This window comes from Dendrobates tinctorius, unplaced genomic scaffold (assembly GCF_039654945.1).
Source record: "Dendrobates tinctorius isolate UK_male_01 unplaced genomic scaffold, ASM3965494v1 ptg000136l, whole genome shotgun sequence".
In the NCBI taxonomy this organism is placed as follows: domain Eukaryota; kingdom Metazoa; phylum Chordata; class Amphibia; order Anura; family Dendrobatidae; genus Dendrobates; species Dendrobates tinctorius.
The window spans coordinates 7,740,612-7,755,331 of record NW_027361804.1 but is presented as its reverse complement, the minus strand read 5'-3'; the positions used below and the strand labels follow the sequence as shown (position 1 = coordinate 7,755,331).

The following is a 14,720-nucleotide window of genomic DNA, read 5'->3' as shown; positions in this document are numbered from 1 at the left end:
AGGGAGCTCCCCCTAGTGGTAGCTGCAGACAGGATCTTATCATGTATCTCTGTATACAGGGAGCTCCCCCTAGTGGTGACTGCAGACAGGATCTTATCCTGTATCTCTGTATACAGGGAGCTCCCCCTAGTGGTGACCGCAGACAGGATCTTATCATGTATCTCTGTATACAGGGAGCTCCCCCTAGTGGAGACTGCAGACAGGATCTTATCCTGTATCTCTGTATACAGGGAGCTCCCCCTAGTGGTGACCGCAGACAGGGTCTTATCATGTATCTCTGTATACAGGGAGCTTCCCCTAGTGGTGACTGCAGACAGGGTCTTATCCTGTATCTCTGTATACAGGCAGCTCCCCCTAGTGGTGACCGCAGACAGGATCTTATCATGTATCTCTGTATACAGGGAGCTCCCCCTAGTGGTGACTGCAGACATAATCTTATCATGTATCTCTATACAGGGAGCATCCCCTAGTGGCGACTGCAGACAGGATCTTATCCTGTATCTCTGTATACAGGGAGCTCCCCCTAGTGGTGACCGCAGACAGGGTCTTATCATGTATCTCTGTATACAGGGAGCTTCCCCTAGTGGTGACTGCAGACAGGATCTTATCACGTACCTCTGTATACAGGGAGCTCCCCCTAGTGGTAGCTGCAAACAGGATCTTATCCTGTATCTCTGTATACAGGGAGCTCCCCCTAGTGGTGACCGCAGACAGGGTCTTATCATGTATCTCTGTATACAGGGAGCTTCCCCTAGTGGTGGCTGCAGACAGGATCTTATCACGTACCTCTGTATACAGGGAGCTCCCACTAGTGGTGACTGCAGACAGGATCTTATCCTGTATCTCTGTATACAGGGAGCTCCCCCTAGTGGTGACCGCAGACAGTATTTTATATATCTGTGTATACAGGGAGCTCCCCTTAGTGGTGGCTGCAGACAGGATCTTATCATGTATCTCTGTATACAGGGAGCTCCCCCTAGTGGTGACTGCAGACAGGATCTTATCATGTATCTCTTATACAGGGAGCTCCCCCTAGTGGTGGCTGCCGACAGAATGTTCTCATGTTTCTCTGTATACAGGGACCTCCCCCTAGTGATGGCTGCAGACAGGATCTTATCATATTACAATGTGTGTATGCAGTGGATTTTGAGTTATGTATCAGAAAATGGAGCTTCTTTTAAGAGATGTAAAGACTCGTGTAGAAGCAGATGAGTAACTACACTTTATTTATGGCAAGCCTTTGCCGTCATTCTGAGGTCAATCTCTGTGAAGCCCAAACAGAGCCAGGATTGTGTCTCCTACCCTGAGATTATCATTGAAACCTGAGACGATTATGTGGGTTATGGTGAATCTAGTGAACTCGGGCATCTAGAGATGTAGCACATAAAAGAAAACTTATACGTGTGAAGTAGTTATATTCGTGTACATAGGGGGCAGTATTATAGTAGTTATATTCTTGTACATAGGGGGCAGTATTATAGTAGTTATATTCTTGTACATAGGAGCAGTATTATAGTAGTTATATTCTTGTACATAGGAGCAGTATTATAGTAGTTACATTCTTGTACATAGGGGGCAGTATTATAGTAGTTATATTCTTGTACATAGGAGAAGTATTATAGTAGTTATATTCTTGTACATAGGGGCAGTATTACAGTAGTTATATTCTTGTACATAGGGGCAGTATTATAGTAGTTATATTCTTGTATATAGGGGGCAGTATTATAGTAGTTATATTCTTGTACATAGGGGGCAGTATTACAGTAGTTATATTCTTGTACATAGGAGCAGTATTATAGTAGTTATATTCTTGTATATAGGGGGCAGTATTATAGTAGTTATATTCTTGTACATAGGGGGCAGTATTACAGTAGTTATATTCTTGTACATTGGAGCAGTATTATAGTAGTTAAATTCTTGTACATAGGAGGCAGTATTATAGTAGTTATATTCTTGTACATAGGGGCAGTATTACAGTAGTTATATTCTTGTACATTGGAGCAGTATTATAGTAGTTAAATTCTTGTACATTGGAGCAGTATTATAGTAGTTATAGTCTTGTACATAGGGGGAAGTATTATAGTAGTTATATTCTTGTACATAGGGGGCAGTATTATAGTAGTTATATTCTTGTACATAGGGGGCAGTATTATAGTAGTTATATTCTTGTACATAGGAGCAGTATTATAGTAGTTACATTCTTGTACATAGGGGGCAGTATTATAGTAGTTATATTCTTGTACATAGGAGAAGTATTATAGTAGTTATATTCTTGTACATAGGGGCAGTATTACAGTAGTTATATTCTTGTACATTGGAGCAGTATTATAGTAGTTAAATTCTTGTACATAGGAGGCAGTATTATAGTAGTTATATTCTTGTACATAGGGAGCAGTATTATAGTAGTTATATTCTTGTACATAGGGGCAGTATTATAGTAGTTATATTCTTGTACATAGGGGTAGTATTATAGTAGATATATTCTTGTACATAGGAGAAGTATTATAGTAGTTATATTCTTGTACATAGGAGCAGTATTACAGTAGTTATATTCTTGTACATTGGAGCAGTATTATAGTAGTTAAATTCTTGTACATAGGAGGCAGTATTACAGTAGTTATATTCTTGTACATTGGAGCAGTATTATAGTAGTTATATTCTTGTACATTGGAGCAGTATTATAGTAGTTATATTCTTGTACATAGGGGCAGTATTATAGTAGTTATATTCTTGTACATAGGAGGCAGTATTACAGTAGTTATATTCTTGTACATTGGAGCAGTATTATAGTAGTTATATTCTTGTACATTGGAGCAGTATTATAGTAGTTATATTCTTGTACATAGGGAGCAGTATTATACAGGGCTGTGGAGTCGGAGTCGTGGAGTCGGAGTCGGTGCTCATTTTGGTGGAGTCGGAGTTGGAGTCGGTATAAAATGGACCGACTCCGACTCCTAAAATATATAATAAATTGGGTACAGTAATTCAATGCAGGATGTGCTGAATATTTTTTCATAGGAATTTGGGAAAGTTATGAAATGTCCTATAAATGGCTGTTATATTCCTGAGCTAAGGCTACATTCACACACAGCGTTTTTCCTGTGTTTTTTGAGGATACGTTTTTCAGCTGCAAAAGCTGAGCATCTATTTAAAAAACCGCATCACCTGAAAGGTTTTTGAGCTCATAGATAATGTTTTCAATAGCAAAAGCATATTAGAAATCTGCTCTATCTATCCATTTATCCATATCTGTCTATCCATATCGTATCTGTACCAAAAAGAATGAAAACCGGGTAGTACACCAATATATATTCTGTTCTATCTAAATATCTTGATTATGGGATCATAAAAATGATTAAATGTCTGAGGTTCACATTGTACTACAATACATTTTTCACTTAAATATAAGCAATATGTGTGGGAGTCGGAGTCGTGGAGTCGGAGTCGGTGTAAGGGAAATTGAGGAGTCGGAGTCGGAGGTTTGGCTTACCGACTCCACAGCCCTGGTATTATAGTAGATATATTCTTGTACATAGGAGAAGTATTATAGTAGTTATATTCTTGTACATTGGAGCAGTATTATAGTAGTTAAATTCTTGTACATAGGAGGCAGTATTATAGTAGTTATATTCTTGTACATAGGGGGCAGTATTATAGTAGATATATTCTTGTACATAGGAGGCAGTATTATAGTAGTTAAATTCTTGTACATAGGAGGCAGTATTATAGTAGTTATATTCTTGTACATAGGGAGCAGTATTATAGTAGTTACATTCTTGTACATAGGGGCAGTATTATAGTAGATATATTCTTGTACATAGGAGAAGTATTATAGTAGTTATATTCTTGTACATTGGAGCAGTATTATAGTAGTTAAATTCTTGTACATAGGAGGCAGTATTATAGTAGTTATATTATTGTACATAGGGAGCAGTATTATAGTAGTTACATTCTTGTACATAGGGGGCAGTATTATAGTAGTTATATTCTTGTACATAGGGGCAGTATTATAGTAGTTATATTCTTGTACATAGGAGCAGTATTATAGTAGTTAAATTCTTGTATATAGGAGCAGTATTATAGTAGTTATATTCTTGTACATAGGGGGAAGTATTATAGTAGTTATATTCTTGTATATAGGGGCAGTATTATAGTAGTTATATTCTTGTCCATAGGGGGAAGTATTATAGTAGTTATATTCTTGTATATAGGGGGAAGTATTATAGTAGTTATAGTCTTGTATATAGGGGCAGCATTATAGTAGTTACTTCCCCCTATATACAAGAATATAACTACTATAATGCTGCCCCTATATACAAGACTATAACTACTATAATACTTCCCCCTATATACAAGAATATAACTACTATAATACTTCCCCCTATGGACAAGAATATAACTACTATAATACTGCCCCTATATACAAGAATATAACTACTATAATACTTCCCCCTATGTACAAGAATATAACTACTATAATACTTCCCCCTATATACAAGAATATATTATAGTAGTTATATTCTTGTATATAGGGGGAAGTATTATAGTAGTTATAATCTTGTACATAGGGGCAGTATTATAGTAGTTATATTCTTGTATATAGGGGCAGCATTATAGTAGTTATATTCTTGTACATAGGGGCAGTATTATAGTAGTTATATTCTTGTACGTAGGAGCAGTATTATAGTAGTTATATTCTTGTACATAGGGGGCAGTATTATAATAGTTATATTTTTGTACATAGGAGCAGTATTATTGTAGTTATATTCTTGTACATAGGGGGCAGTATTATAGTAGTTATATTCTTGTACATAGGAGCAGTATTATAGTAGTTATATTCTTGTACATAGGGGGCAGTATTATAGTAGTTATATTCTTGAACATAGGAGCAGTATTATAGCAGTTATATTCTTGTACATAGGGGCAGTATTACAGTAGTTATATTCTTGTACATAGCAGCAGTATTATAATAGTTATATTCTTGTACATTGAGGCAGTATTATAGTAGTTATAGTCTTGTACATAGGGGCAGTATTATAGGTAATGGTTGTGCTGTATAGTGGGGTCGCTGTGATCAGACTGGTGCTCATTACTAGGCGGCTCCTGGTGTCCCGGTTGTCTCTGTATTACGACCGTGCTCTTTCTTGTCGTTTTGCCTCCCGCAGAGTCTCTCTGTATAGCGGTGAGGTTTCGTCACACTTTGTGCTGATTCCTGGTGTTTTCTTGGAGGATTGAACCTCTTCTGACATATTCTTCTGTCACATAGTAATTGTTATTTTCTTTTCTGGGAAACCCCGTGGTGGGAGTGGAGTTGGTAACTAAATCATTGCTGCGAAGGTTCATGGACTCCTACTTATCAGACCTCGGCAGGGAATCTTCCAGCTTTCTCTTGATGGAGACATGGGGATGTTCTTAAAAGGGTCTTCCCAGGCTAGAATAGCACCTCGTCTTCCTCCCATCAGCGGCGCCATCTCTGTCTGTTATTGCAGAGCTCAAATCCATTGAGGTGAATGGTGCAGAGATGCAGTACCACATTCATCCTGTAGACAGGGTTGGCGCTCTCTTCATATTCAGGCAGCCGTCCGCCGTGTTACGTGGATCCCTGATCGATGTTGTTTTTTTCCCGTCAGATACGGAAGTGCATAAGATGAAGAAGGCTCTAGAATCCCTAATGGCCGCCAACGAGGAAAAGGTAAGACTAGCCGATTCTCCAGTCACAACCATTGCTGCGGAAAACAATAAACATGGTGACATACCCCTTCAGATCTTTAGCTGTGTTGCAGCTTTGGTTGTGTTTGGAGTATAACCACAGGTTTCTAGCGATGTAGTCACATCCGAGCAGCTGATAAGATGGCTGAAGACGCGCTTGCTCATACTCGAGCTCGCTCTGGCCACTCCAGTCTCTTAATTTACTGTCTGACATGTAAATGCAGCAAATCTCCAGCTCCGACAATGAATAACGCCCGTAGACTGCTGTGCTGGCCACTCTTAAAGGGAAAGTACGACATGCTCAAAAATAAGTACACCCCGGATTAACACTGGGTTGCAGTAAATTTCAGCTCCGTCCTACGATCATACCCGCTGTGTCCTGCCATCTCTAAATCCCATCTGCATACTGTGTTTACAGGACCGGAAGATCGAGGAACTGCGGCAGTCGCTGAACAGGTACAAGAAGGTGCAGGATATGGTGGTTCTGGCGCACGGTAAGAAAGGTGCGGATTTCTAATCTCTTCACATATGTCTATAGTATTGGTGAGCAGTGATGATTAGATGAGGTGACCAACGTTACAGAAAAATGTGAGTTGGACCAAAAGTAAAGCGAGGGTGGTGCTAAAGGCTAAGCATGGGTGGTGATAAAGTCTAAGCGTCAGAGGAACCAGCAGCAAAGCATTGGTGGTGCTAAAGGCAAAGCGTCAGAGGAACCAGAAGTAAAGCGTGGGTGGTGCTAAAGGGTAAGCATGGGTGGGACCAGAAGCAAAGCGTAGGTGGTGCTAAAGGGTAAGCGCCAGAGGAACCGGAAGTAAAGCGTGGGTGGTGCTAAAGGCAAAGCGTCAGAGGAACGGGAAGTAAAGCGTGGGTGGTGCTAAAGGCAAAGCGCCAGAGGAACCGGAAGTAAAGCGTGGGTGGTGCTAAAGGCTAAGCGCCAGAGGAACCGGAAGTAAAGCGTGGGTGGTGCTAAAGGCAAAGCGCCAGAGGAACCGGAAGTAAAGCGTGGGTGGTGCTAAAGGCTAAGCTCCAGAGGAACCGGAAGTAAAGCGTGGGTGGTGCTAAAGGCAAAGCGTCAGAGGAACCAGACGTAAAGCGTGGGTGGTGCTAAAGGCTAAGCGCCAGAGGAACCGGAAGTAAAGTGTGGGTGGTGCTAAAGGCAAAGCGTCAGAGGAACCAGACGTAAAGCGTGGGTGGTGCTAAAGGCTAAGCGCCAGAGGAACCGGAAGTAAAGCGTGGGTGGTGCTAAAGGATAAGCATGGGTGGTGCTAAAGGCAAAGCGTCAGAGGAACCAGATGTAAAGCGTGGGTGATGCTAAAGGCTAAGCGCCAGAGGAACCGGAAGTAAAGCGTGGGTGGTGCTAAAGGCAAAGCGTCAGAGGAACCAGAAGTAAAGCGTGGGTGGTGCTAAAGTCTAAGAGTCAGAGGAACCAGCAGCAAAGCATTGGTGGTGCTAAAGGCTAAGCGTCAGAGGAACCAGAAGTAAAGCGTGGGTGGGGCCACAAGTAAAGCATGGAAAGGAGGGGCACCTCGGTCGCTGCCAGGATATGAGGAGCTGGAGTCCGCTGGCTGAGAAGGGCGTGCTAGTCATTGCTAAGGGCGGGGGTGCTGAGGTAGCTGTAAGGGGAGGGAGCGCCAAAGTAGCTCTCAGGGGAGGAGTTGTCTTGGTTGCTGTCAGGGATGGGGTGCTGGGGTAGCTGTCAGGGGAGGGGGTGTCATCGCTGCCAGGGCAGGGGGCGCCGGGGTAGCTGCCAGGGGAGGGCGTGTCGTTGCCAGGGCAGAGGGCGCCGGGTAGCTGCCAGGGGAGGGCGTGTCGTTGTTGCCAGGGCAGAGGGCGCCGGGTAGCTGCCAGGGGAGGGGGTGTCGTTGCCAGGGCAGGGGGCGCCGGGTAGCTGCCAGGGGAGGGGGTGTCGTCGTTGCCAGGGCTGGGGGCGCCGGGGTAGCTGCCAGGGGAGGGGGTGTCGTTATTGCCAGGGCAGGGGGTGCCGGGGTAGCTGCCAGAGGAGGGCGTGTCGTTATTGCCAGGGCAGGGGGCGCCGGGGTAGCTGCCAGGGCTGGGGGCGCCGGGTAGCTGCCAGGGGATGGCGTGTCGTCGTTGCCAGGGCAGGGGGCGCCGGGGTAGCTGCCAGGGGAGGGGGTGTCGTTATTGCCAGGGCAGGGGGCGCCGGGGTAGCTGCCAGAGGAGGGCGTGTCGTTGTTGCCAGGGCAGAGGGCGCTGGGTAGCTGCCAGGGGAGGGGGTGTCGTTATTGCCAGGGCAGGGGGCGCCGGGTAGCTGACAGGGAAGGGGGTGTCGTTATTGCCAGGGCAGGGGGCGCCGGGTAGCTGACAGGGAAGGGGGTGTCGTTGTCGCTGCCAGGGCAGGGGGCGCCGGGTAGCTGACAGGGAAGGGGGTGTCGTTGTCGCTGCCAGGGCAGGGGGCGCCGGGTAGCTGACAGGGGAGGGGGTGTCGTTGCCAGGGCAGGGGGCGCCGGGTAGCTGACAGGGAAGGGGGTGTCGTTGTCGCTGCCAGGTGATGGGGCACTGGGGTAGCTGCCAGAGAAGGGGGCACCGGGGTAGCTGTCAGGGGAGAGTTCGCTGCCAGGTGAGGGGGCGCCAAGATGTGATCAGAAGGAGGCATCATTGCTCCTAGTCGGCCTTTGGTATACTGGGGTAGAGTTGGAGCTATGACAGCCCCTCGATCTGACAGAACATTACTCTGAGACCTTTTCTTTTTGACGTCTTACATTCCATACTCAGCTCGTCGTTCCCGCCTCTGTCCTCAGGTAAAGATGTGGAAAGTGACGACTCTGTGATCTCAGGATCAAATTCTCTCGTATTTGACTCCAATGCATTAAGTGATGCTGACAGATCCCCCTCCCCGTTGCCGCTATCGCTGTCCCCCAGCCCCGAGGAGGCCACTGCCACCACAAAGGTAATATGGCCGCCCTGCGCCGCTGGAATCGGAGCTGCGCTGAGACCCCAGCAGCACAGAGTATCTCAGGAATGGAGCGCTCAGCATGCTCTACGTATATATGTTTTTTTATCACTATTTTTGTTTTCCGTTAAGCCCACACTGGAGACGCACACCAGTATCCTCCAGGTCACCATCCCCTCGTTCAGCTCCACGTCCCCGTTACAGAAACAGACGGAAGTGTCAAAAATATCTGCAAAAGAGGCGCCGGCATCACCGGACACGAGGTGAGTAATCATCAGTATTGGGTGTGATGACTCAGTACAGGGGAGAGATCAGATATAACGATCCCATCGCAGGCGGATGCCCAGTACCGATCCTGCCCCCCATAATCAGTGTTAACCCCCAAGCAGCAATCATTACCCTCAGCTCTTAGGGGAATAAATGCAAAAAACAATCTGTACAGTAGTCACCAGGGGAAAAACCAGGAATGTTCTTGTTTTACAGTGAAGAAAAGAAAAGCAATTTATCTACAGAAGTCAGATCTGAAGATATCACATTGTAAGTGCCGCCTGTATAAGAATATAACTACTATAATACTGTCTCTCCCCTCATGTGCTGTCCCGTGTGAACTGTCTCACCCCTGTGTCTGACCGTGTACAGAACATACTACAGCTCCTGGGCAGGGGAGGAAGCAAAAGACAATACTGACATTACAGCAGGAGATCGGAGAGGATTCATTTTGTGAGGTAAAATATTGTTTAATAACAGTCAGTGAAATATTTTACCTCACAAAATGAATCCTCTGTGATCCCCTGCTGTAATGTCAGTATTGTCTTTTGCTTCCTCCCCTGCCCAGGAGATGTGTGAGGGAGAGCGTGAGACAGTGAGTGGTGCGTACAGCGTATAGAGTGTGTGTGTGTGGTGCGACGGTGTTCTGCAACATCATATCTTACATTACACCTCCCCCTTTTAGAGGGCGCTACGGAGGCATTACCTGTCGGTAATCAGCCATGCGCACTTTAGCGGGTTTGCCCCGGCGGGACAACCCATTGGCATTGCCATGTTCACTGCCCTTTTTGTGTTGTACAGTAAAGTCATGCTGTTGAAGGGCAAGGCTCCAGCGGAGCAACCTTCCATTGGTTCCAGACACTGTGTGCAACCAGCTCAGAGGGTTGTGGTCGGTTACCACCGTGAAGGTGTGCCCGTACATGTAGGGCTGCAAACGTTGCAGTGCCCACACCATGGCCAAACACTCCTTCTCGATGGTGGAGTATGCCACTTCCCTCGGCAACAGTTTCCGGCTCAGGTACAACACGGGGTGCTCCTGGGTCCCCGAGTCGACCTGGCTGAGCACAGCACCGAGGCCAAACTCGCTGGCGTCGGTCTGTACTAGAAACGGGCGACTGCTGTCGACTGCTCTCAATACTGGAGAGCTGCACAGGGCTGCTTTCAAAGCTTGGAAGGCCGCTTCACAGTCATCTGTCCAGTTGACTGTTTAGGGTAGCCTCTGCTTGGTGAGATCGGTCAAGGGTTTTGCAAGGGCGCTATAGTCTTGTACAAACCGCCTATAGTAGTACCCTGCAGTGCCCAAGAAGGACTTCACCTGTTTGTTGGTCCTGGGGGTGGCCCAGGGCGCGATTGCGTCCACCTTTTCTGGCTCCGGACTCATGGAACCCCCGCCTACCCCATGCCCCAGGTAGTGGACCTCGCTCATACACATCTGGAACTTTCCCGGCTTGATAATCAGGCCTGCCTGGTGAAGACGCTTGAGCACCTCCTGGAGATGCTGAAGGTGTTCCAGGTGGAACTGAAGATGGCGATGTCGTCTAAGTACGCCACCGCCTACTCCTCCAGTCCTCGAAGCAGGTGGTTGACCATCCGCTGTAAAGTGGCAGGGGCATTTTTCATGCCAAAGGGCATGACTGTGGACTCGTACAGTCCAAAGGGGATGATAAAGGCGGATTTCTCCTGCGCCTCAGGGATCAGGGGGATCTTCCAGTATCCCCGACTCAAATCCATGATGGATATGTACCTTGCTTTCGCCAACCGCTCAAGCAGATCCTCGATGCGCGGCATCAGAGGTTGTGATGGCGTTGAGCCCCTTGTAGTCCAAGCAGAACCAGGTGGTTCGATCCTTTTTAGGCACGAGCACTACAGGTGAATCCCACGCGCTTTTTGACCGTCGAATCACCCCCAGCCTTAACATCTCATCGATCTCTTGGCGCATGACCTGTTGCACCTCCTCAGAGATCCGATAAGGTGTTCGACGTAGTGGGGCGTGATTCCCAGTGTCCACCTCATGAACCGCTAACTCCGTCCTCCCAGGTCGGTTAGTGAACACGGCCCGGAAGGGTTCCAGGGTGGCCACCAACTGCGACCACTGGGATACGGTTAACAAACCACTTATCTCCATGTCCTCAATGGACCCATTGGCCTTGGCTTGGGCCAGCTTGTCCAGGAGGGGATCTTCCTCCCCATCCTCAGGCAGGTTGCAGACCGGTAGGACGCAAACTTCACATTCGTGGTGCGCCTTTAGCATATTGACGTGAAAGGCCTTGCGCCTACCCCCGAGCATGGTCAAGCGTGACCACGTAGGTGACCGGGTTGAGCTGTTGGTGGACGACGTATGGGCCTTCCCAGGCTGCCTGAAGCTTATCCGTTGGTACGGGGACCAGCACCCACACCTTTTGACCCACCTGGTAGGTTCGCTCCCGGGCGTTCTGGTCGTACCAGTGCTTCTGGTCAGCCTGAGCCTGCGTCATGTTTTCATGCACCAACTGCGTCAAGGTCTGCATCTTCTCACGGAAGCGCATGACATAATCCACGATGGACACTTCTGTGGGGTGTGGCTCATCTTCCCAGGATTCTCTTATCAACCCAAGGGGTCCCCGGACTCGCTTGCCATACAGGAGCTCGAAGGGGGAGAACCCGATCGAGGCCTGCGGAACTTCTCTGTAAACGAACCGCAGGTGTGGGAGGTACCGCTAACAGTCGCCCCCTTGGGTCTCAACCAGCATGCGGAGCATCTGTTTGAGGGTACCGTTGAAGCGTTCACACAAACCTTTAGTCTGTGGGTGATACGCGCTCGATACCAGGTGCTTCACCTGAATTCTCTTACAGAGAGCCTCCATTAGGCGAGACATGAATTGGGTCCCTTGATCGGTAAGCATCTCCCTGGGAAATCCTACCGTTGAAAAGATGGTCACCAGTGCGTCAGCCACCTTATCTGCCCTGGTTGAAGACAGAGCTACTGCCTCTGGGTACCGGGTAGCGTAGTCTACCACGGTGAGAATGTATTGCTTTCCGGAGCTGCTGGGGACGGCCAGCGGTCCTACAATGTCCACCGCGATTCTCTGGAAAGGCTCCTCTATCACCGGCAAAGGAATAAGGGAAGCCTTAAGAGCAGGCCCCACCTTACCCACTTTTTGACAGGAGGCACAGGAGCGGCAGTAGGTCGTGACATCTGTCCCCATCTTGGGCCAATAGAAGTGTTGAGACAGCCGTGCCTTGGTTTTGCTAATCCCCCAAGTGTCCAGCGAGTGGAATCTCATGGGCAATCCGCAACAACTCGGTTCTGAACTGTAGGGAGACGACCAGCTGTCTTTCCCTCAACCACTTCTTTTGGGAATCTCCGGGTACTGTCTCCCGGTACAACCTTCCTCGTTCCCAGAACACCCTCTCCTTATCAGGCTCGGAGGTGGACGTCTCAGCGAGGTGTCTCAATTTCTCCAGGCTGGCATCTGAGTGCAGAGCAGCCTGGAACTCCTTGCTGGAGGCAGCCAGAAGAGACGTCAGGGTCCCTACCTTACTGGGACCCTCTGGAACCTGCTCTGGGTTCACCTCTGGTTCAGACTCTCCTGTAGCAGAAGAGGGTCCAGAAGACAGTGCGTTACCTGCGATCTGGGCACTCTGACTGCGTGTGACAGCTGCTATGTATGCTGTCTCCCTGGGGATTTCTACAGACCCACCAATCGGCGCTGCCATGGGCTCTACCTCCCCATCCACCCCCAACACTTCAGGAGCAGTGCTACTTATGGGCCAGTTACCTTCCTCGGTGGCACTGGTCAGCTGCATGGCATTACCTTCCTCAGGGTCCCCATGCACTTCCCCATTTCCTTGAGCACTGTCGCTTGCTCCTGCCAGGGGTTCCTCAGCCGTCTCACTCCGCAGAGTGATGGGGCTGAGCACTTCGGTACCTGTGGACACGTCTACCGTTTCAAAGAAGTGGTTAACAGGTTCAGTCGGCACAGATACATCATCATTATCATCATTCCTGGGAAAAGAAGGGTTATCAGATTGCTTTGGTACATTCATATCACCATCAGCATCATTCCTGGGGAGAGAATGATTGTTAGTTGCATCATTACTCATCAAGGCATTAGCAGGTAACACATTCAGTTTCCCATCATCATCATCACCAGGGTTAACGTTACCCTTATTATCAGATTGGGGAAGGGTGTCAGGAACATAGTATGCAGCCATCCTCCCCAAGTCAGTCCCCAATAAAACGTCAGTGGGCAGGTTTTCAGACACTCCCACTTCCCTCACCCAGCTCCCAGCACCCCAGTAAAGAAATACCCGGGACACTGGCAAGGGACAGCGGGTACCCCCGATCCCGGTGACAGTCAGGGTTTTCCCCTCAACAAACTCTTCAGGGCCGCCAGTCCAGGACGGATGAGGGTTCGTTCAGCCCCGGTGTCCTTGAGGCCTGTAGCACGGGCCTCACCTGGAGAGGTTGAACGTTGTTGTCAATCCTCCCAAACACACCTCCCACCAAAAGAACAGAGGCGTTGGGCCCAGATTCCTTGGCTGGGGGGTTCTTCGGCTTTTCCGCACAGGTGTAACTGAGGTGACCCCTGGTGTTGGCAACAGGGACAGCGCCTCCGGAGAGACGGCTAGCTGGGGCACTGGGGTTGGTTGCAGGCTTACCCCCTCTCCAGCTGGTGGTGACTGGCTTCCGCGTCTCTGGCTTCCGGTTGGCCTCGTAGTTGTCGGCGATCTGCGCCGCTTTGTCCGCGTTCGTTGGTTCGCGGTCCAGGATGAACTGTCGGACCTCAGCTGGGCAAAGATGCAGGAACTGGTCTTTGATCATCAGGTCCCTTAGCTGCTCAAAGGAATCAACGGACAGTCCATAGATCCACTGGTCAAAGTGGGTCCTGAGTCCATGCACCACATCGCTATAGCTATCGTGTGGGCCACGTTGGAGGTTCCGGAACTTCTTTCGGTATACCTCATGTGTCAGCCGGTATTTGGCGATCAGAGCCTGCTTGATGGCATCATAGTCGTTGTCGTCTTCTGACGGCAGAGAAGCAAACGCCTCCAGAGCTTTGCCTTTTAGCCCTGCGGTCAAGTACCTGGCCCATTGGACTTTATCCAGCCTGTACTGTCGGCAGACTTTCTCAAAGGCTCGCAGAAACGTGTCCAAGTCCCTGTCCTTTTCCATCACGGGAAAATGCTCTGGCTGGGGTTTAGGAGTCTGGACGCTGCTGGGCTCACCGCTTCGGGCTGTGGGGGCATTCCCCCCTTGTCGGAGCAGCTCCAGTTCATGGGCTCTCTGAGCTTCTGCTTGGCACTCAGCTCTCTCTGCCTTCCGCTCGGCTCGCTGCTCCGCTCTCTCTGCCTCCCGCTCGGCTCGCTGCTCCGCTCTCTCCCGAGCTTGCTGGATCAGTGTCATACGTCCTTCGCGGTCTTCGGCAGGGAGTGCGTCCAAGGCCGCTTGCAGGTAGGGGTCCAGCGTGCTCTGGTTGAATGTGGAGCCTCTGCTGCAGCCCCATTGTCACTTGGGCCCACTTCTGCGCCCGCTGGACTCTGGGTGTTATCCAGCTGCACCAGAGCCGCAATCAATTGATCTCTGGTTTTGCTTGTGGCATCTATGCCTCGGTACGTGCATACTGCAGCAAGGTTTTCCTTTTTCTGCTGTCTGTACCAGGGTTCTCCTTTTGCCACCATGGTTGCCAAATAAAAGATAGAAAAGAAAAACAAAGAAAAGGGAGGGAATACTTGTACATACACAAAAATATCTCATGACTAGTAACCACTGAGTCTGTTCTCCAAAACCTATGACGCAGGATTCCCGCAGGACCCGTGCAGGTTTTTAGTGAGAGGAATGATTGCTCAAACC

The 14,720-nt window shown here is 48.7% G+C and overlaps 1 protein-coding gene across 7 annotated transcripts in view; it reads left to right on the top strand.

Annotated features, from left to right (window-relative positions):
* PPFIBP1 (PPFIA binding protein 1) overlaps nucleotides 1-14,720 on the top strand; it is an 80,468-nt gene that overhangs the window by 38,458 nt on the left and 27,290 nt on the right. For 5 of the 7 annotated variants that reach the window (XM_073544280.1, XM_073544279.1, XM_073544276.1 and 2 more), the window contains exons 9-13: nucleotides 5,631-5,692; nucleotides 6,128-6,212; nucleotides 8,469-8,617; nucleotides 8,753-8,883; nucleotides 9,104-9,157. In XM_073544280.1, coding sequence (XP_073400381.1) covers nucleotides 5,631-5,692; nucleotides 6,128-6,212; nucleotides 8,469-8,617; nucleotides 8,753-8,883; nucleotides 9,104-9,157 — 481 coding nt within the window. The remainder of the gene's footprint in view (nucleotides 1-5,630; nucleotides 5,693-6,127; nucleotides 6,213-8,468; nucleotides 8,618-8,752; nucleotides 8,884-9,103; nucleotides 9,158-14,720) is intronic. The other 2 variants (XM_073544281.1, XM_073544278.1) reach the window with 1 other exon arrangement.